We start from the raw sequence: 20603 nt of genomic DNA, 5'->3' as shown, positions 1-20603 counted from the left end.
CTTGTTTCACTCCTGGAGGATCGTGCAATGCAATGGAAATGACGCCCAAGCTGGACATTACGATCTCATTTCCCCCCTCGAAAAATCATAGAAACCGGTGTGCAGCAATCCTCGAATCATGGAATTTCCCGGGAACGCCAACACCAATGTTCATGTCATTGTGAGTGTCTTGGCAAAGACAACCTCGGTGAGAAAAAGCTAACTGGAAGTTTTAGGATGGGTTCTCCAACATATACTGGAGAATATACACGGAAGAGCCAGGCATCACCAATCAGCCTTCCGAAACCCCGGCCAATGGTTACACCATTTTGAAGCATCTAGGTCGCCTAAAAGATCTCGAAACTCGACTGAGGAGCTTTAATTGTCTAGCTTCATGTCCGAGGCGGCTTGGACTTTGGGTTTTCTCACCCACTCCCAATTTTGAGAGTCTGGGTTCCCTGTACGTCAAAGAAGGGGTTGAAGAATCAACCAAAATATCTGTTGATGCTTCCACTTTACGAGGTCAGTGTCTTATTTACGCACCGATTTCGATCAAGCTAACACGATAGCAGTCTCCGCCTCTGGGAGTATAACCTCGCTGGATTTGATCAAAGGCCTCTCTTCAGACACGCAGGGCCATCAGGCTACCCCGCCGGCAGGTGCTCAAAGGCCTCAGCAAGGTCAGGGCTCCTCTCGGCGAACAGATGGCTACAATAGTTCGGCCGCAATTTATGGCTCTTTCATCTCCGCTGTCACTGGCGCACTCAGCTTCCAGCTAATTCGCCACCATGGTGCTTTGCCCCTCGGGGCTCGCACCTTCTTTACCGCCGTGGAGAAGCTCGGCTACGAAAACCCAAGGATTGACAACCATAGTATTTTGTCGACGTCTTGCCTGACGACTCTCAATATCCAATTGACCGCGTCTGGGAGATTGACTGTTTCCACGCAAACGATCTCTCAGATTGGCGTCACCCGTCTGTGCAGCCCCTGTGACGACATAGCAGACGTCCTCAACATTCTGCCAGGTACAGATCTTTGGTTGTGTCCTTCCGGAACCGTTGCTAGGCTGGTCACGGCCAATGTCGAGACACCCGTGGTATCTTCTCCGGGCCTTTCGACTACTGGGAATGGAAATACTGCCGCAAAACGGCGACAGTGGAAGCTTGATGTTGTTCAGTGGCTCGCGAATTTTGGCCTGCCAGTTGACTCCATCGATGAGGAAATCTGGGTGGAGATCGAGGTTTGGGAGCCGTTTTTCGCCAGGCTGGCTGGAGAAGTCTGGAAACAAAGCGAAGAGTCTCAATCTGCACTGCCTTTAAAGCGTATGCTGTGGCCCGCCAGATTCTGTTTCGTAAGGACGAATTCGTCAACGTCCACATCAGGCACTCGGCGCCTCCCCTCTCTTGATGAACCCTTGGAGTTTGCAGAGCGATGGCCCACGAAAGAAATCTTTCTAAAGCCCGCTCACAGCACCCAAATCATCTCTGGCCCAGACGACATGCAGGCCAAGGACCACGAAATGGCATCTCCAAGGGCTGACATTCCAGAAAACATGGAAAGCCTGTCTCGAATTGCGCAATATCCTGATCTGCAAACTGCAAATCTCGTCTATCCCACGCCACCAGAGGGGGCCACCACTATCGGACTGCACCACGCTAATCCATCCGAAGCTTATGCCGAGGATGTCGAACTCGGAGATGCAACAAACCCCACGAAGAACTTGTCAGGGAATGCACTATCGCCCGAAGCCGGCCAAGATATTGTTGTCGGCTCTGGTTTGTATGATGCAGACGATGACGAGGACTTATTTGGAGAGATGGGTGGGAAAGATTTCGGATCCAAGGGAATCACTGATGCAGACTTTAGCTTCTTTGATGACCCGGGCCTCGACGATATGGATGATACTGTGCCAATGGAAGATGCTCAGAAACCTTCGGAAGATCTTCTGGAGACGAGCAATCCTGGACTGGATGAAACAGTAGATGAAAAAACGCCCTTGGAGGTATCAGAAACTCGAGCGGCTGTTGAACCCGACCAGCACGTTCTCCGCGCTGAGCCAATGACTCTGCAACCCGCCGATGAGCCAATGAATCTCGAGGAGCGGGTCGAATCGCCCGAGGACAAGACAGGCCAAACTATCAGCCCTCCTTTGAGTCCTGTGGAGATCAAGAAAATTCTGTTCCCAGGATCCGAAACTGAAGATCTTTCCAAGGATAGTCGCGGGCAAGGGCATTACCAACCCGTGGCTTTTGAGAAGAAAATCGGAGATTGGGATCAAAAGTACGGGACCTCTGGCAAGTTCTGGTTCTCCCCTGGCGGAGTATCAGCTGGATCAAGCAAAGCCGCCAATTCTATTCCTACCATCGGCATTCCTCATCGCGGCAAGAAAATAATCGGCTCCATAAGTAGCGACAAGGCCTCCCCGCCGGAGTTGATGGGTGGCCGTGTGCGCTCGGATTCGGTATCAAGCAGTAGCAGCAGCGATGACAGTTATGAGATGGTCTCTGAGCACGCTCCGACTCCAATTGCGTTGCCATCCTCTTTGAAAAGGAAACGTGCTCCTTCGGGTTCGGAAATTTTGTCTGCTGCGTCCCCGGAGAAGTCTCTGCCGGAAGGAGGCATGCCGTATAAGGCAGAGAACTCTGCATTTTTGGGGAATTTCTTCTCCAACTTCTCTGATTGGTCTCTCACGGGATACTTTTCTGCTTTGCGAACCAAACAAGCCCCAGTCCTCCTGCATCGCGAAGAACAAATTCAGATTGCTCAGCTTTTGGTTGATCAAATCACCCAGTCATCCTTGAATCATCCGTTGGACGGGCGGACAGGTCTTTTCGATCTTGAGAGTGAGGGTCTGCCTATACAACCCTATTTCGAAGAGACAGCATCCCTGGGAGAGATTGCAAGAATTGAACTGAAAGAATACACATCCTTGCAAGATGATCTTTCTACGCTCCATCCACAGTCTCACCCTAAAGACACAGGTAAGGGGTCCATTGCGAAGATCTTGGCGCCACATGTGCGTGTTCGTCGCGGCAAGGAATACCTGGAAGCTCTCCCTCCGGTGATATCCTTTTGGGAAACATTCGGTCTGGAGCCCGCGCATGGGCCGAAGGATATCTCCGCGTACTGCATTCGCCCTCATATTGCTTCAAAAGCGGCAGATTCGTTCTTGAGGCGCTTGGGCGTTCTTTATCAAAGCTGCAGTCTTGGGAACCATGCTAGAGGGGACCTTTCAAGCGCGTTCGAGGACGGAATGGGGACATGGGGCCCTGAATCGTTCAACCACTCCAGTTATACGTCCATGATGCGGACCCTTGGAACCATGTGTGAGGAACTTGGTATGTTCTTGACTCTCAACAAAGGAATGGCGTTTCTAACTCTTTAACAGGAACCACACTTTCGCAGACTGCAGACGAAGAAAGGAACTGTGTTGTGTATATTATCAACCCATTCGATCACGCAACAGCGCTGGCCGACATTTGTGCAGCTTTTTGGAAACTTCTCCAGAATTCAGTCGCCGACGTGGACAACCCCCGATCTAGGCAGATCAACGAACCTGTCCTTCAAGTGATACCCATGGATTTTGTCATGTCAGGTGACTCGATGGTTGTACCATCTCAGACAGAATATCTGAATCTGGCTTTGGAGATTTACAGTCGGTGCTCGCCCAAAGACACCAGTTCTAGCCCTTTGCTTTGTTCTCCGCCAATCCTCCTTGCTGATTCTCTTCCCAAATCCATTCATTTCCGGCTTGCTTCCGAGCGAGGATCGCCGCTCCAGGATGGAAAGATCCTTCATATTGCCTACTCGAAAAGCTTGGACCAGCGCTGGGTTTCGGTAGCCTGGTCAGATAGCTCCGGATCTTCGCAAAAGTCCATGTCCTACTGTCTACGCTATAAGAACACCGGTGTTGCCAGGACGATCTCAGAAGTGCGCAACGAAATATGGGCTGTGACCACTCACATCATGGATAAGGCTCAGGCTCGGTGGAAGGTGATACTGGTGAACACTGAACCTGTGGATACTGATGAGGTTGAAGGTACGATTTCCTTTCCCTGTGGCTTTTAGAGACATGTCTAACTTCATTCTAGCTTGGACAAACCTGGCAGATCAGCATAACAAAACACACCCGGGTTCTCTAGAACTAACAATCCTAACTGTCACCACCGCTCCCGATCTGGTCCTCGAACCTCCTTCTTCATCCATGTCAATGAACGTCTTCAACCCGCAATCCTCCTCTACACCCGTCACAACCCCCAATCCAAGTGCCAGCATCGCATCCCCCGAGCAATCCGGCACAGCAGCAACCCCCAGCGCGGCATACAACGCCCCCACACCAACCGACACCTCCCCCGAAACCGACTCCGAGGCTGTCCTCGCAGACATCTGCGATGAATCCTGGATGGTCGTTCTATCGCATCGCCTCAACAGCTCCCCACACCTCACCGAATTCCGCCCCGCGCTGGCAAGCGGCTATCTCCTGCGTCGAAAGGGCACTACCGATGGCGATGGCGTGTTTTCAATGACCGTCAACCTCGTATATACCCAGCGACCATCATCTTCCTCTCACGAGGGTCTTCTGAAAGAGACTATGGGCATGTACCGTGACTTGGCGTCTCTGGCCCGTGCCAAAGGCATACGCAGTGTACAAGGTAATATCATGCCCTGGCATATCGCTACCGCCCTTCGTGCGCAAGAGCTATTGAGTTATGTTTTTTGAGGGATGGTTCTTTTTTTTCCCTTGTTTCATGGCGTCTGGGTCTGGGCAGAGTTTTGAGCGCTCTTTCATGGCGAATATACCAGTAGTGACTGTATTCTTCTCTCCATTCCTCCCTCTCCAGTTCAGTCGGGATTTAAAGCAGGCAATATTTCTCACCACCATACGAATCAAAAATTCCTTCTTCAACAGTTGACACTGATTACTTCAGCAGTTTCATTGTATGAATAATTCATTTCCAATTCCTCATTCTCATCGAGGCCAGAGCCCGCCGGCCAGTACGCCGCATAGGTAGATACATAGTATAGAATGTAGTCATGTCCATCAAAAGTGAGATATCTCATCACCAAAGAGAGAGAAAAACGTACAGCCAAGAAAAGAAAAGAAAAGAAAGCACAAGCCCAAGCGCCAAAAACAACCACAATAACGACCCAGACAACAGGTACCAATCAAACAATCAATATATACCCAGTTCCAGCTCTTCTTTCTTTTTTCCATTTCTCACTCAGCGGATTATACAGAGATGCGCAGGTATGTTGTCAACAAGCAAGCAATCGAATCGTGTGTATCGGAGGAACTCGTCATCGTGTCGGAGGAAGTGTTAAAGGAGGACATGTCGTAAAATGGGGTTTTGCGTGTCGCTGTAGGTTCGATCGTCGTATAGTATGTAATGAAGCGCACAAAAATATATAGAAAAAGCAAAGGTGATGTTGAGGCTGCCATAGATTATCCCTCCTCAACACTCTCCTCATCAACGACTTTCCTGCGCGAGAAGAAAGCCACGTGGTTTTGCATGAACCAGATGGCGAACGCGGCGATGGCGAGGACGATGAATAGCACGATGATGATGATCGCGATGGTGATGTTGCGCTGGACCATTGTTGCTGGTGGGAAGGAAGACTTGGGGTCTTCACTTTAGATAGTGGTTCTTTTTGTTTTCGTTTGATAAGGGGCGATGATGAGATGATCAATGGAAGAGGACAGGGGAAAAGAGTATGTAGGATGAGATGAAAGCAAGCAAAAGCAGGTTTGAAACCAGCGGTGGGGTGGGGTGATTTGTACAACCCCCAGTTTGAAGCAAGTATATACTTCGGCTAGTGCGACTCTCACTGAACCAAGAACAGAGGAGAGCAAAAACCCCGGAATGTAGTAAGTGAAGTATGAACAAACGGAAAATAAAATAAAGGCGCAGAATTGGCGTCCGCTGGAATGCGCAATCGGGGGGTTTTAAACATTCTCCCAGCCATGTGCTTTTTGACAGTTAGTCGGGGGCTGGGGATTGGGAGCTCCGGTGGGGCGCGGGTTGCGGGTACTTGCGTACGAGCGTTGACGGTAGAGGGCCGGGCGGTACCTGGTACCTGCTCTCCGCCCAACCAACGCAAGATTAATGGGGCATTTGGTTGACCGTGTCAGGCAGGATTTAATTCCCTGGCTTGGTTTCAATTTGATGATCATGTCATGTCGTAGGATAGGATTAATTTATTGCGGATACCTATAGAGCAGTACATAGGCCCCTAATAATCTAGTAACAGATAGTGCAGACGCACTCGCTGCGATCGCATTATCGAGAAATAAAATGAAAGGGCTCTGATTAACCCAGAATCTTCAAGCCACCCTTCGTCTTGCCAGACTTCTTAATCCCGTCGTGCTTGGTCTTGCCCGACTGTCCACCACGCCCACCACCACCGCCTCCCTTCTTGCCACCCTTAGTGTTCGACGTCGGCTTGACTTCGGTGGTCGCGCGGCGCAGGAGAACCGGGTGAGACCCGATGTATTTACCCTGCATCTCACGCGCAGCCTTGAAGTAGTCGTCGCCATCACTGAAGCTCACAAATCCATACCCTTTGCTCTTCTGCGTGCGCTTCTCACGGATGACGCGCGCTTTCTGGACGGAGGTGTACCGCGCGAACGCCTTCAGTAACGACTCATCGGTGACTTCGCCTGCGAGATTCCCCACGAACAGACGGAAATGCGCTGGGTCCCATTCTAGCAGCGTCGGGTCGTTCCACGATTGACCGCCGCCGGTCCGAGGGACGGTCTTCTGCGACTCTGGCTGAGGGAGAGGTGTGCCTGCGCCAGTTCCGCTGGAGGGTGTTGCGCCCGTGCTAGCAGCGGACTGGACTCGGGCGGCGCCTCTGCTCGCGGAGTCGTCACTGGGATTGGCATAGGCGCTCTGCCATTGGGCGATCTGGGCTTCGGTCTCGGGGTCGTAGCCATTTTTTCCAGTTGGCGTGGGACCGAAGGGGTTTTGAATATGTGGGACGGTCGGGCCGTATGTGTTGTCATTGTACAGGGGTTGTGCTCCATAGTAGGAAGGCCCGCTTTGGTAGCTTTGCGGCGGTTGCGGTTGTTGATAGTAATTCCCGTAGCTCGGTGCCGGCGCCGCATACCCTGCTGAGGAAACTGGCGGAGCAGAGACCGCGGGGCTGCTGGTGCGCTGCGGCTGGCTGGAGGAGGCTACGGAGCGTGGCGCGAATGCTGTGAAGGCGCTATAGCCCGAGGGGCGCGAGGACCCGCCATGACCCGACGAGTTGGAGGATGGGGGCGGGCGCGGAGGGAGTGACGAGGGCGTCTGTTTGAGACCTGGAGGTGGCGGAAAGGACATGATGAATGGGATGCAACGAGACGGGAGGGAAATGTAGTGTGCTATTGGCAAGTAGCCGCCGCAACGTACCTTCAGGGCCTGACTGGCACCGCAGTCATCCGCCAGACGTCACCTGAGACGGTCCCGAACCCTGGAGCACGGAGTGAGTGGTTGATGGGGGTGAAGCAAGCGAGTCCTTGGGGAAGGTGATGTGATGGTTGATTGACAGAGTGAGTGAGTGATGCCCACGTCCGAATTTGTTGATGAGTCAGCCATTGTGACATAAGCACCATGACATAAGCCCCCTGCAAAGTGGTGCCCCCACCCTAGACCGCAAACGGTTAGCTCCAGCAGGGCCAGGTCGAGCAGTTTTTTTGTTGCCAGAAGAGTTCACCGATGCATGGGATGGGCCTAGAAATCCACTGGGAGGATTGGATCCAAGTTCGATCGTGACGGGGAGTAACTACACAGTTCCTAGTCCCCTCCCGCGACCCCAGCGATCGAGATCGATACACCACTGCCCCTCCATGCCCCGCCATCGTGCCGAATGCATGCAACGGAAGTAAATCGCAGGACGAAGTATGGAGGATTTACCGACAGAAAATGAGAGAATGCCCCGGAGTGCCGAGTGGGATGACCCGGACTGCTGTGCTCCTGTACCGGGTACTTAGCCTACACCGGGCCAACAGCCAGCCCACAGCGGTACCCGGTACATTCCCCCACTACATGACGGAAGAGTTGCTCCGTCAGCCGGTGACGTTCTTTTTCTTCCCCCTCCATCTTCTCCTGCTTCGTTTCCTTTTCCTTTCCATTCTCCATCCTCACTTTTACTCCCCTTTCACTCCACTCTTGCCCAATCTCCATTAATCATGGCTGATCAAGCTGTGTAAGTTGTCCATCTCTTGCCCCTCCTTCTATCGCTCTTCACTACCTGCCCCTCCAATGATCCCCCCAATCCTCCAATGGATCGCCATGCCTTTTCCGGACATCTTAGCAGGCGCTGGGAATTCTCTCGTTGGTAACCCTATCATATAGCGGCATTGATTGATCCAATGCCGCTACACGAGGGTACTGCCAACGGGAGAACCCTCCTGGAGTCTCGGCTTCGGAACGGCACGGGATTTCTTCTACCCTATTCCCTGCATTCAATTTACCCGGCTATTGACAAGAGAATTGATTCGCTGACGCTAGCGCCCGTCTCGCCGGCATCGATGTCGGCGCTCCGGCGCACCCTATACCCAGTGCGGATTTCGGCCTCATCGGTCTGGCCGTCATGGGCCAGAACCTGATCCTCAATGCTGCCGACCACGGCTTCACCGTTTGCGCCTTCAACCGCACAACCTCCAAGGTCGACCGCTTTTTGGCCAACGAGGCCAAGGGTAAGTCAATAATGTCAGCTAGGGCGCGTTCAACGACAAAGCGGCTGATGATTCTCTTCAGGCAAGTCCATCGTCGGTGCTCACTCCATCCAGGAGCTGTGCTCCAAGCTCAAGCGTCCCCGCCGCGTCATGCTGCTGGTAATGGCTGGCCAGCCCGTCGATGACTTCATCGAGGCTCTCCTGCCGTTCCTGGAGAAGGGCGACATCATCATCGACGGTGGTAACTCCCACTTCCCCGACAGCAACCGCCGCACCAAGTACCTGTCCGAGAAGGGCATCAGCTTCGTCGGCAGCGGTGTCTCGGGTGGCGAGGAAGGTGCCCGCTATGGTCCCTCCCTCATGCCCGGTGGTAACGAGGCCGCCTGGCCCCACATCAAGGACATCTTCCAGAGCATTGCGGCCAAGAGCGACGACGAGCCTTGCTGCGACTGGGTCGGTGACGAGGGTGCCGGTCACTACGTCAAGATGGTCCACAACGGTATTGAGTACGGTGACATGCAGCTGATTTGCGAGGTGAGTTTTCTTCAATTGGAGAGGCGAGATCCCTGCTAATCCCCCGATTCAGGCCTACGATATCATGAAGCGCGGCCTGGGTATGTCCTGCAAGGAGATCGGCGATGTTTTCGCCAAGTGGAACACCGGTGTTCTGGACTCCTTCCTGATTGAGATCACCCGTGATGTCCTCTACTACAACGACAACGATGGCACCCCGCTCGTAGAGAAGATTCTCGACAAGGCTGGCCAGAAGGGTACCGGCAAGTGGACCGCCATCAATGCTCTGGACCTGGGCATGCCCGTCACTCTGATCGGCGAGGCCGTCTTCGCCCGTTGTCTGTCCGCCCTCAAGGATGAGCGTGGCCGCGCCAGCAAGGTCCTCGGTGGCCCTACCCCCAACTTTACCGGCGACAAGCAGGCTTTCATCGACGACCTGGAGCAGGCCTTGTACGCCTCGAAGATCATCTCTTACGCCCAGGGCTTCATGCTCATCCAGGACGTACGTTTCTCATCGTCCACTTGTTTTCTATCTCTGACTGACCATTCTCTGTATAGGCCGCCAAGCAGTACAACTGGAAGCTGAACAAGCCCTCGATTGCCCTGATGTGGCGCGGTGGCTGCATTATCCGCTCCGTCTTCCTGAAGGACATCACCAACGCCTACCGCACCAACCCCGACCTCGAGAACCTGCTGTTCGACGAGTTCTTCACAAAGGCTATCCACAAGGCCCAGGATGGCTGGCGTAACGTGGTCAGCAAGTCCGCCCTCTGGGGTATCCCTCTGCCGGCCTTCACCACCGCTCTGAGCTTCTACGATGGCTACCGCACCAAGGACCTGCCCGCCAACCTGCTGCAGGCCCAGCGTGACTACTTCGGTGCCCACACCTTCCGCATCAAGCCCGAGTGCGCCAATGACAACTTCCCCGAGGGCAAGGACATCCACGTCAACTGGACCGGCCGTGGCGGTGATGTCTCGGCCTCGACCTATGTGGCATAAGCGGGGAAATTGTTGCAACGAGAGAAGGGTAAAGAAAAATACGAGATATTGTGATGTATTTAGATGCATGATTTGAATTGATTCCACCCCGGGGCAGTCCGGGGACGACGCAGTGTCGGTCTTTGTAGAGATGTCCATGGTATTTGTAGACCACGAATGCCTGAGGTAGTCAAGGGCGTAACGCTAAACCCGATTAGGTGCCGTGCAACTTCCCTCTCGATCACCTCGAATGTGCTTCGACCCGTCCTGGGCGCTTGACTGTCTACTATCTTCGGGCTCGTCTCTTTCTTCTCTCCTGCTCCCTATCCCCTTCCTCCTTCTCTTCCCCCCTTCCGAGGTGTCGATCCAGGCCAAGCGTCCCTGACATTGGAGTCCGTCCCTCGTATATACGGGAGAAGCTGGTGGGTACTTCCAATGTCCTGAGCTTGCTGCCCGGGACTCGATCACCGCACCGCAGACTGCAGAACGTGTCCGTGCTGCGACATTGGGCTGGTCGTGCACCACAGTCCCCGCAGAGAGGTCGGCGATGGCAGAGAATAAACGCCAGAGCGTCGGAGTGAAATCACCCACACAGGGATCCGCCAACTCATCGGCGAACGACATGGCCGCGACCATGGTGCCCTTGGAGGCTGCATTGAGCGGCGCGATCGGAGCCCGGTGAGTTTTTCTTCTTCTCCCTTTCCAACAAGTTGGTCACTGGCTAACTAACTGGCTGTGCCTGTCTGTCCCAGCGTCCGGCTCACCACCGCATCGCCCACCGTGTCTACCCTCGAAGGGACCCTCTTCACCGCGTGTCCGATCACCAACCTCGTCGCGATCAACGTCTCCCCAGCCTCCCCCGCCGCAGATGCCAAGCAAGCCCAGAGCGGCGACTACCACGTCGTCCCCGTCTCGCGCATCCAGTCTTTCCAGATTCTGTCTCTCCCCTCATCCACCTCCACCCCCTCCTCCGAGCCATCCTCCTTCACCGACGCCCAGCCCACCATCCAGGCCCTCGATCCCCGTGCCCTGAAGGCCCGCGAGGCAAAGGCCATTGGCGAGGCCCACGACCGCGAGGCCCGTCGCGGCAAGGGCGTCACCCGCGAAGCGCAGGATATCTTCGATGCTTTCAGCCGCACCATGCCTGCGCGCTGGAATGGGTCGAATATCATCGTCGCTGATGCTGTCACTATTTCCTCACCCTACCGTGTCGATGATTGCCGGCCCTTGGTGGAGGGTGATACTGCGGCGCTGGCCCGCGTGCGCAAGGTGGTGAGTCTTCCTTCTTTATTCGTTTTGTTTTACTTGCAGTCCACGTATCTAATTGGCATTATATGATTCCCAGCTTGAAATGGAGCGCAAAAAGATTGAACTCCGCAATGCGAGCGCTGCCATTGGCTCCACTGGTGCCTTCGCCCGCAACGCTGGCCCGGCCCAGAACGCCGCTGCTACCGGTGTTGTTTCGGGCGACCAGCGCAAGGGCGGATAGACTCGCGCAAGCTTGTCTGTCTGCGCAATATTCCCCAATGTGGGGAAATGGGACGCCTGAAATGGATGCGAATGGGGTTGCTGTCCCCCTTGGATATCGAGCATCACAGCATAAGTGATGGTGCCGTATTCATCCGCGGTTGATCTGAAAAATATCGTGGAACGGAACGGGACGGGAGGAGTGCAATAGGATATACGCTTGTTTGTGGCTTGAGAAAGGAATTTCGAGGCAGGAATTTCGAGGCTCCAACGGGGTATGTTCGAGAAAGAAAGCGAGGAGGGCAAGCATCATGCATGGCGGTGTGTCTATCTGTCTGTCTGTCTCTGTTTCTTTTTCTGATGGATGATGTCCTACTGGACTGCTGGCGTGCAGCTCTCTCTGTTCTGCATTATTTTCAGAGGTGTCTGTCTGTCTGGTCTCTGCGCTTGCCCGAAGACGGGGTTAGGTCGTGCACTAGGAATCACGTCATTTGCTCTGATGATCTCGATCTTTTCTCTTTTTGTGTACTGTGTAGATATGATTCATTCGTAGATGTCCGTCTTTGAGGTACTCTGGGCTCTACCGAACTCATTATCCGCGGGCAGAGCTACCTGGGGACGGTACGTATTATGCTTGGATAGAATGTAGTTTGTGGGTCCGTCATCATTCCTTGATCTGACTAGACTTGTTGCCCCATTGTATTATGTACATACACTTGCGGTAACTCAGTGCAGTCCCTATATCCAATTCAAACAAGCTATCATGCACTTCGTCCGAGAAATCCTTCACATCATTCATTCCTCACTTTCCCACCTACTCCCTCTCCACCAGGAATAACATCACACACCGTACCCACGAACCCCTCCAATCCAGACATGATGACAGTCCCCGAGGCAGATGCAGACGCCGGCGCCACAGCCGCAGAAGACGAAGACGAAGATGCCATCGAGATACCCGGCATCACTAGCACCGGCGATCCGGTTTCAACCCACTCGACGGAGGTCACCAGTGCGAACGTGATGCGGACGTCTTCGTTCAAAGATGTTGCCGACGCCGTGGCTGCGGGGCCAGTAGAGCTTGAGACGACTTTGCTGATATCTGTTGCGGAGACGCGGCGCATCGAATTGGCATTATTGTCGCTACCAGAAGCACGCTTTGTTATGTTTCCATTTCCATTTCCAGTGGTCTTATCCTGGCCCGGAGCAGTATCGCCGTCAAATCTAAAGAATTCAGGCTCAGAGGGTGAAGACTGGTCTTCTTCTTCTTCTTCATCGCCGTCTCTGTCACCATCACCTGTGCCCGCGAGGGCCATGCAGACGACGCGGACCGTTGTCCGGATATTGGAGATATAGGCTATGGCATTACCGCCCAGAAGGAGAGGCGGCGAAGTCGGGGAAGAGAATTCAGCCGCCGGGAACGTGGCAATGAAGCCCGTGTGGAAGGGCAGTGATAATGTCGGAGGCAGCGGGGTTGGAGGGAGAGAGGTGGAAGTGGTGTGGAAATCGGACAGGACCATGCCCTTGCGGATGCGGCCGATACGAGGAGCAGCGCGGCCATTATTTTCGGTAGCGGGATTGATGATTTCGATGCCGATGGTCCCGACTTGGTCCTCTATTAGTCGGTGGACGGGGAGGCGGAGGTCGCGGACGCTGACGACCCGGACACGCTGCCACTTCGCTTGGGCAGCGTCCTTGCCAGAGAGAATATTCTGTGCGAAGGACGTTGAGAAGTCACCGGATGGTGCGGGGCCGCTGCTGCGCGAGAGCTGGGGTTGTAATGCTTCTCGCCCGGATTCGGAGGACGATGTGTCGACTGGGACTGGTCCGATCACTAGTTCATCTCCGATTGAGATGCTGCCGTGGCGGACGAGGCCGCATAGGACCATGCCGCGGTTTTCTCGACTGGTGTTGTCTGTGTTTCTGGAGTAGACTTTGGATGGAGGGATGGCAAAGACTTCGTCAATGTCGAAGACGTTGGCAGAATGGTGGGGTGTTGAGGCTGGTTTGGCGATGCGAAGTGCTCTCTGTGACGACCGCGAGGGGATGGGCAGGTATCGAAGGAAAGCATGGAGCTTTCCTATCCCGGTACCATCCACAGCACTGGTCATGATGATCGGGACGACATGAGACCAGTTCCCATTGGCGGCAGCGATTGATTTCCGTGCTTCGTTGCTGTCCATGGCGCTGACGTGCTGCAAATCAAGCAGTTTATCTCCTGCAGGCGACGCGGGGAGCATTGCAGGCTTGCGGCCTGCACTTTTGAGTGCAGACAGAACCTTGGCGAGGTTGTCTCTAAGCCCGCTTCGAGAAGCGACATCCAGCTTGGTGATCACGATCAAGATAGGCGCCTCTAGTTTTAGGCAGAGCTCCAGGTACGCCAGACAAAGATCAATCTCCGCGGCTTGCTCCGTTTCACCTTCAGTATCATCCCCGCAAGTGGCCGGGATGCAAAGCATCACGTAGTGAGGGGCCCAACTGACCAAGCCGCGTAGCGTGGACTTCAGATATCGAACAGAGCCCGGAAGATCAGACACAAAGGCCAGGCGGCCCCCGCGTGAAGACGCGTGGATATCATTCCACGCGGTGACATTACCCGACGCATAATTGACCACGGCGGGCGGCTCCTCATCCGAGTATCCAACCAACTCCTGTGCGACGGAGCTGGTGATCCCCGAGGATATTTCATGGCGATGTTTGAGAAGGCTCAATCGACTCTTGCCCCTTCCATTATCCAGCAGCGATGAGGTCAGGGTGCCCAGTAGTGAGGACTTCCCAGCAGTGCTGGGCCCGGCAATGGATACTCGTATTTGCTCGGTGGCAGAACAGTCTTCTTCAGAGATGGGCTGCGGCCCCGATCCTGCCGCAGTGCTGTCGGAATTCTGGTTGGTCTGGATAGGGGATATGTTGTAGAAATCCAGATCGGGGGTCACAAGGGCCTCCGCGACCCAAAGACTGTCGGTATGATTCTTCGCCGGGTCCTCCGGCTCTGTCGGCGAGTCGTCTGCCCATTCGCACTTCCCTACAATGACTCGGCGGAGAATCTCGACCCTACAGCCGAGACTCGCGGCCATGGCTTGCAGGTTCGTCACACTCTCATCCAGCTCATCCTGGGTGAGGCCGACGAAGGTCCCATCGTCGGCAACTCCAATCTCGTACAGCGCGCCCTGGCTTTCTTCAAGCCCGGGGAGGAGGCGAGCAGGTTTGGGCGGCACACCTAACCTAGGCGTTGCTTCCGGCAGAACGGGGATGACCAGTTCAAAGGTCGTAGACGAGTGAAAGGGCGACGACTGTTGTAGCCGCCACAGCAGCTGTGTCGTTAATCCTTGTAGCCGTTGCTGCCGACTCTGGGACGACTTGGCTTGCATAGGTCTTGGGGTTGCGTCATAGCTTGGAGACGCCGAGATGGATGTCGCGAGCAGACTGGTACGGGAATGGTACGACCCCGCGACTACATTTCCAGTAGACATGGACAGATACGGCCGGCGCGGACGGAGCAGAAGGTGGAGTTTGTACTCTGTAGGGCCTTCCTGGGGCTCCGGCTCCAGTTTCGTAATCCCATAGTCCGACAATGAGTCCGGATCCGCGCTGTCCAGGATGGTGGTGGAGCGCGTACGGATCGCGAGACCGCGACTGCCGGCCGGGTTAACCTGGGGAGTCGACGCCCCCGAGGTGGACCACGGAGATGAGACCCGTGGAGGGTCGGGATCATAAGTAAAGATCGAGGCCATCGTTGGACCTCCAATTGGTTACAAAGAATGGCCTCAGAGTATGGGAGGTAATTCAGGCTAATAACAGTCGAACTTGGGATAATAAACAAGCGTGTGGGCCACGGTTCGATATTGTTATAGGAGTAGTAGGGAGTCGAGGCATTCTTGCAACCATGGGAGAATGGAAGAATCGGAGATAAGAGCGCAAGCCTGATTGAGGCTGTAGTTCGTTCGTTACAATGGTTGAGTCAGAGAGAGAGCAAGTCAGGTGAGAAGCGATGCCTGAGGCTGCAGCCACGTGCCCGAGATGACCATGGTAGTTGGGTATGTACAGTTGGGGAAAACTCATTATGTACCGGGCTGATTTCTCCCAGAGAAATCTCTATCCAGAGAAGAATGGAAATGTAAATGAAAAGGAAATGGAACGCCTCAGACAAAATCAGCCAAAACACAACCTGCTCTAGGCTACTCGGTGGAGGACTCCTGGCCCCCGCTCTTGCATTTGCCCTGCGCAACGTGGATATTGCGTGCCGTCGTGCGTGTGAACACAGCACCACAGATTGGACATTCAGCTTTGGCCACCACGCCGGACTTTTCGCGCTGGTGCCGTAGCAGGTTGCTGAAGGTCGAGAACTCACGACCGTTACAACCGTGATCCCAGCATTGCGGACGAGGGCGCGAACTAATCACTCGAACCTGATGCTCGGGCTCGGACGCGGGAGGTAGTGAGTCGGGCGACGAATAGATGGACTCGTTGGACACCAGCGAAGGCGGTTGAGAGCTAACCGGCATTGACGGGTGTGAGGATCTATTTTGTCGTTTCTGTCAGTGGGCCGTTTTACCTCGTGGAGAGAACGGAATTAACTCACGGGATTGAGGGTGCTTCGGGGAGGTAGTAGGCGGGTTGGTTTATAATATAAGGAGAGGAGCTGCGGGACAGCTTAGCCGCTTGCCTTGAATAGCGAATGGTGCAGAGGGCAGCTCGACTTACGAGGTCATCATCGGTTGCTCGCTTAAAGGGGGAGTACCCGGAGCAGATTGGCTAGACTGGGCGTGGAATGGCCGTGCCAAGGCTGGACTGCTGCGAAACGATTTAGTCTTCCTCCTTTTGGACCGCCCAGGGCCAGCGTACCTTCGCGATTGATTCTGTCGAGCTGCATAGCCGGGCGATGCGGCCAGGTACGAAGCGCCTTGCGTATCTTGAGGCGGCGGGTAGCTGTGCATTGCCCCGTTTGGGTGGCCATTATAGCCGCCAACGGAGAAGCCACTGGAAGGATAAGATTGAGGATGAGAAAATTGTTGATTCATATGCCCTGAGGGAGGTTGCAGGGGCTGAAAAGGACGGTGCGCCCACATATAGTCTGAGGTCTGTCAGTAAATGCCTTTCACCACCCGACCGAACACAGGGTGATCTTACTCTGGGGATTCGGCTGCATTGAGCCGGAGAAGTAGGGGTCTGATGCGACGGCCATCGAGTAAGTGGTTCCAAGACCGTTTCTGCGCTGATGGTTGGCACGAACCCTTTACTGACGAGATGGGTTGTTAGGGCTTGCTTACCGAGGGGATTCAACTGATGATAACTGCTGCTCACTAGCAGGAGGTACACTGTCAAGCGATGGCTGGGCAGATAAAGACGACTCTGAGCCAACGAAGGAGCTGGGTAAACTCGTGCTCGAATTCAACGAGGTCGTCGAGCTCTGCGGGTGGATTGAGGCCGGAAGTGCCCGACTTGATTCGGAGCCTCCACCTTGCACAGCAGAGACCGGCCTATTGACCGGCCACGAGGAGCCCGGAATCTGGATCCCCTGCTGAAAGACAGGTGGTGTAGAGTCAATTAACGTCGACGGATACGCGACGGCTGGTGGAGAGAGTGGGTGGTCCTTTGACAGACCCTCCCTAGGGTTCCTGTTCTGAGATGATGGATACTGTGAGCTTGACTCTCCGGGAAACATTGGGATGTCTGGACCCATAAAGGAGACCCAGGATTCGGAACAGACGGAGGAGACGATATGAGCAGGGGTGGGATCGATGATAGAAAAGAGACAGAACGAACATACAGTTCAGTTTACACCGAGAACGAGGCGCGATGGACGACACAAGGCTTTTTGTTTGTGTAAGATAACAGTCGGGCACTCTTTTTTGTTTTGGCAAAAAGGGCGCATACAATAAGCGTACAAGAAAGAAAATTCTTCACTGGGGAGATAACTAGGAAAACGCCCCGAATTAAAGGAAACGAAGGAGAGAAGAAGAACCAGTCCCCGCAATGATCTGACCCCAGTTGGGCGGCGGCCACATCAGGTTCCACTACGAGTAAAAGAGGGCAAACCAACAGCTTCGAGAACGTCGTTAACTGGTCCTTTTGCTCAAGCCGGGGCCAATCTATGACGAGTAATGGTTGCTGAAACGTCCTTTTCTCATCTATGGCGTTGCCCATCTTTCGACCCAATTGACCATATTCATGACATTCTAGTTTGACCGTCATGTACACAACGCTCTCATGATCTTCACCATGTGGGCCTTCCTGCCATGCTCGCCAGAGGCCAGGATTTATTTGATTTTATTTGTTTCGTTTTGTTTTGTTTATTGCCCCCATAAATGCCAATTGCCCGTCGAAGGTCGGTCCAGGGCCGGATTGGGAACTAAGCTAGAGGGATGCGGGAGACACTGGGGCCAGGGCGTATAATGATCCTGAGCAGCGGCCAGGGGAGCTTTCTAGGTGGGCATCCTGGCCCCATTTTGATCAATGGGGCAACCCTTTTTCTTGGGGGCCATATGACGCCTGGCGGCCTGGTATGAGTAAAGTGGCTGGCTCAATGGCCCAGAATTAGCTGGCGATTATTTGCTTTGGGAATACTGCGGTCCGGTAATGGTTTCCGGCCCATTTGCCCTGTCTTGGTCGTTTGGCCCCCACGAATACCGGGCCGTTGTTGGCTGCGTCGGGAATGAATTTGGACCATAAATATTTCCCAAACCGCCACGCGGAGATAACTATTGTACCCACAATAGTTTCGGTGCCGATCTATCTGTGTGGTTCATCGTTTAGTTAATGCGCAGGTTAAGACGGGGCTCCTAAGCCCTGTGGCATCTAGTGGGCATCTTTAAGTCTGTAGTCAACTCGGATAGCTCTCCTCTCCTGCCAAATCCAGGCTATGGTGCCAGCAACCATGGACCCAAGGTGGACTGTCAGCAGGAGAACAATTGTGCGAGTAGTCTAGCCACCACTCCCAGAGTGCTGGGGCCGGTGCCCAGGTGGTCGCGTCATGGCTTCCTTTTTGGACCAAGAATTCAAGCTCACGGAGAGTTAAGGGCCGGGTCCCGGCAGTTTGGTACCGAGAATAGCGTCTGAGCAACGGGATGCATACAATGGCATTTAGTGTAGTGAAATGCTTCTCAGTTAACTGAGCTTGGCACTAGTAAAGTGGCAAAGAAGGAATGGAGCGAGCCATGTGTATGTCGCTAATCCCTACTTAGTTTGAGGTTGAAGAGCAAAGGATGATTACGCTGTTTTGGGGTCAGCAATTTGTCATTCGTTGTAAGTCTCTTGGCACCCAACTACCGCTTTTCTCCGGCACCATCCCTGGTGTGCCATGCTTGAAGGATTCTGATCGTTTTCCAGGAACGGCGCTGGTTGGATCGACCGCCTCCTCTCTCAACAGCACGGGTTCACGCGTGCATTGTGCGAGAGCGAGAATTGCACTGGAGATACTGGAGATCCATTCCCCATTGCACCCAAGTCCGCTTCGGACAACTGTCACTTCGTCCCTCTGGTTTTGGGGGCCAATCGCGGGCTTGTCCGAGATTACCCCCCTCCCCGCCTTTGTCTCAATCCTATGTCGGAGATCAATTTTTCGGAATCGGGTTGGTCATTATTCTGCATTTCACTCGCAGCAAAAAAAAAAAAAAAAAAAAAAGGTCGAACAGCCTTGCGACAGCCTTGAACCTTCTGGGCGGCGCCCACGTGTTACTACTCTGAACTGTCCACAGAGAGTTGAGTCGGCTTGTTTTTTCGCAACGGTGCCCTGACTCGAAGAGTGGATAAACCAGTAGAGGGGCTTTTTAGCCGCGGCCCGGATTCACCGGAATAATATGTATGCACACTGGCTCGCCCACCAAAGTCCATCGAGGAGATACTGTTTCAAGTAACCCGAATAGGGGAAGCGGGTACTGTATTTAGGGTCGAGGGGTCGGTGGCATCTTGGACCTTGCCACTCTGCCCCTCCTAGCCTCGGTCGCAATCTCGCATGGCAAGGCGTTCAGATGAAGATATCATCAACAGTAACAGATCCCCGAGCGGCGTCTATTGCATACCACACCGCTAGGATGGCATGAAATGGAGAACGAATGTTATTGGGGCCCGCCATTACTCAAGAGCAGATCATTGCTACTCCGTCTACGATGCCACCAACCGCGTGATTGATAGGAGTGCCATCCCAATGAAAAACATGCCGATCCGTATCTATTGTTCTAGGCCCGATGTAACAGACGGCCCTGGGGGTTGCGGGTAACGAAGCCGGTTTGTCCGATGTCAAGATTCTAGAAATCTGACATATATACCCAAAGGAAGGGGCTATTGGACCTCTTTTTGCCTAAGGCGCCCTTGAAGCGCCCTGGCAGCGCCCGATGAGGTTGTTGAGCCTGAGACTCGATCCGGGGCTCTATTACTCCTGATGACATCAGCGTTAGCGTATTCTGTACGGTCTGTTGGGCAACCTTTGGGAAGGTTTATTAGAACCGTCCGGTTTATGCATCACACCAGTCACGGCTGCCCCGTGTGAAGATCACGGAATCCTTTCAGGATCCATCAGAGCTCCTTCTTGGCATGGTTTTTGTTGCCCTTCAAAGGATTCAGCCATGCGGCGTCCAGTCAGGTCGAAGCTAATTGGCAAACATTCTGAAAGTGCCCATCATCACCGGTACACTTTGGGGCGACCCTTTCAGGGCAACAGTTGTTTACAATGTTGCAATGTACATAAACCAGGTGTTGGTGGCTGAACGCCACCCAACAACCCTGCTGTTCCATCACTACCGGACTCAAGTTGCTAATTCTAGGGACTCACCCCTGCATTGCAGGCGCTAATAATTAGTGTCATGATTCTAAACGGTGTCTGATCCGGCAAGGGCTAACTAGTGGTCTAGGTTCATTATGTCACCTTATCGCCGTCATTCTAGTAGTCTACTATAGAATGTTCCATCTGTCGTCTCGAGCACAGTCAAGTCTAACCCTTTCTAGTTTTGCCCATCTTCCACAATCAATTGCCTACTGAGAAGGTAAATCAAGCAAATTGAAAGAAAGGCGTTCA

General features: G+C 53.8%; 6 protein-coding genes across 6 annotated transcripts; 3 read left to right on the top strand and 3 right to left on the bottom strand.

The window, feature by feature from the left end:
* Positions 1-118: 118 nt before the first annotated feature.
* Positions 119-4699, top strand: N7474_001144 (uncharacterized protein; the record flags this gene model as incomplete). The annotated part of the gene is made up of 5 exons (XM_057192559.1): positions 119-160; positions 216-501; positions 552-3317; positions 3368-4018; positions 4071-4699. 5 exons carry the CDS (start codon positions 119-121, stop codon positions 4697-4699), a joined length of 4374 nt encoding a protein of 1457 aa, XP_057057512.1.
* A 1588-nt stretch (positions 4700-6287) lies between these two features.
* N7474_001143 (RNP domain protein) lies at positions 6288-7301 on the bottom strand (the record flags this gene model as incomplete). Its single annotated transcript, XM_057192558.1, has 1 exon — positions 6288-7301. One exon carries the CDS (start codon positions 7299-7301, stop codon positions 6288-6290), a length of 1014 nt encoding a protein of 337 aa, XP_057057511.1.
* An 848-nt stretch (positions 7302-8149) lies between these two features.
* Positions 8150-10150, top strand: N7474_001142 (NADP(+)-dependent, decarboxylating phosphogluconate dehydrogenase; the record flags this gene model as incomplete). The annotated part of the gene is made up of 5 exons (XM_057192557.1): positions 8150-8166; positions 8472-8659; positions 8721-9172; positions 9225-9653; positions 9710-10150. 5 exons carry the CDS (start codon positions 8150-8152, stop codon positions 10148-10150), a joined length of 1527 nt encoding a protein of 508 aa, XP_057057510.1.
* Positions 10151-10676: 526 nt separating this feature from the next.
* N7474_001141 (anticodon-binding domain-containing protein) lies at positions 10677-11618 on the top strand (the record flags this gene model as incomplete). The annotated part of the gene is made up of 3 exons (XM_057192556.1): positions 10677-10807; positions 10882-11401; positions 11475-11618. The coding sequence occupies 3 exons, from the start codon at positions 10677-10679 to the stop codon at positions 11616-11618; spliced, it is 795 nt and encodes a 264-aa protein (XP_057057509.1).
* Positions 11619-12387: 769 nt separating this feature from the next.
* On the bottom strand, positions 12388-15324 carry N7474_001140 (uncharacterized protein; the record flags this gene model as incomplete). Its single annotated transcript, XM_057192555.1, has 1 exon — positions 12388-15324. One exon carries the CDS (start codon positions 15322-15324, stop codon positions 12388-12390), a length of 2937 nt encoding a protein of 978 aa, XP_057057508.1.
* Positions 15325-15768: 444 nt separating this feature from the next.
* N7474_001139 (uncharacterized protein) lies at positions 15769-17255 on the bottom strand (the record flags this gene model as incomplete). Its single annotated transcript, XM_057192554.1, has 6 exons — positions 15769-16111; positions 16173-16232; positions 16295-16384; positions 16436-16664; positions 16721-16800; positions 16861-17255. 6 exons carry the CDS (start codon positions 17253-17255, stop codon positions 15769-15771), a joined length of 1197 nt encoding a protein of 398 aa, XP_057057507.1.
* Positions 17256-20603: the final 3348 nt, after the last annotated feature.

This window comes from Penicillium riverlandense (assembly GCF_028828495.1).
Source record: "Penicillium riverlandense strain IBT 135883 chromosome Unknown utg000001l_segment0_segment0, whole genome shotgun sequence".
NCBI classification, from domain to species: Eukaryota; Fungi; Ascomycota; class Eurotiomycetes; order Eurotiales; family Aspergillaceae; genus Penicillium; species Penicillium riverlandense.
Note: the sequence above shows the minus strand (reverse complement) of the source record. Positions and strands in the feature narration are given on the sequence as shown.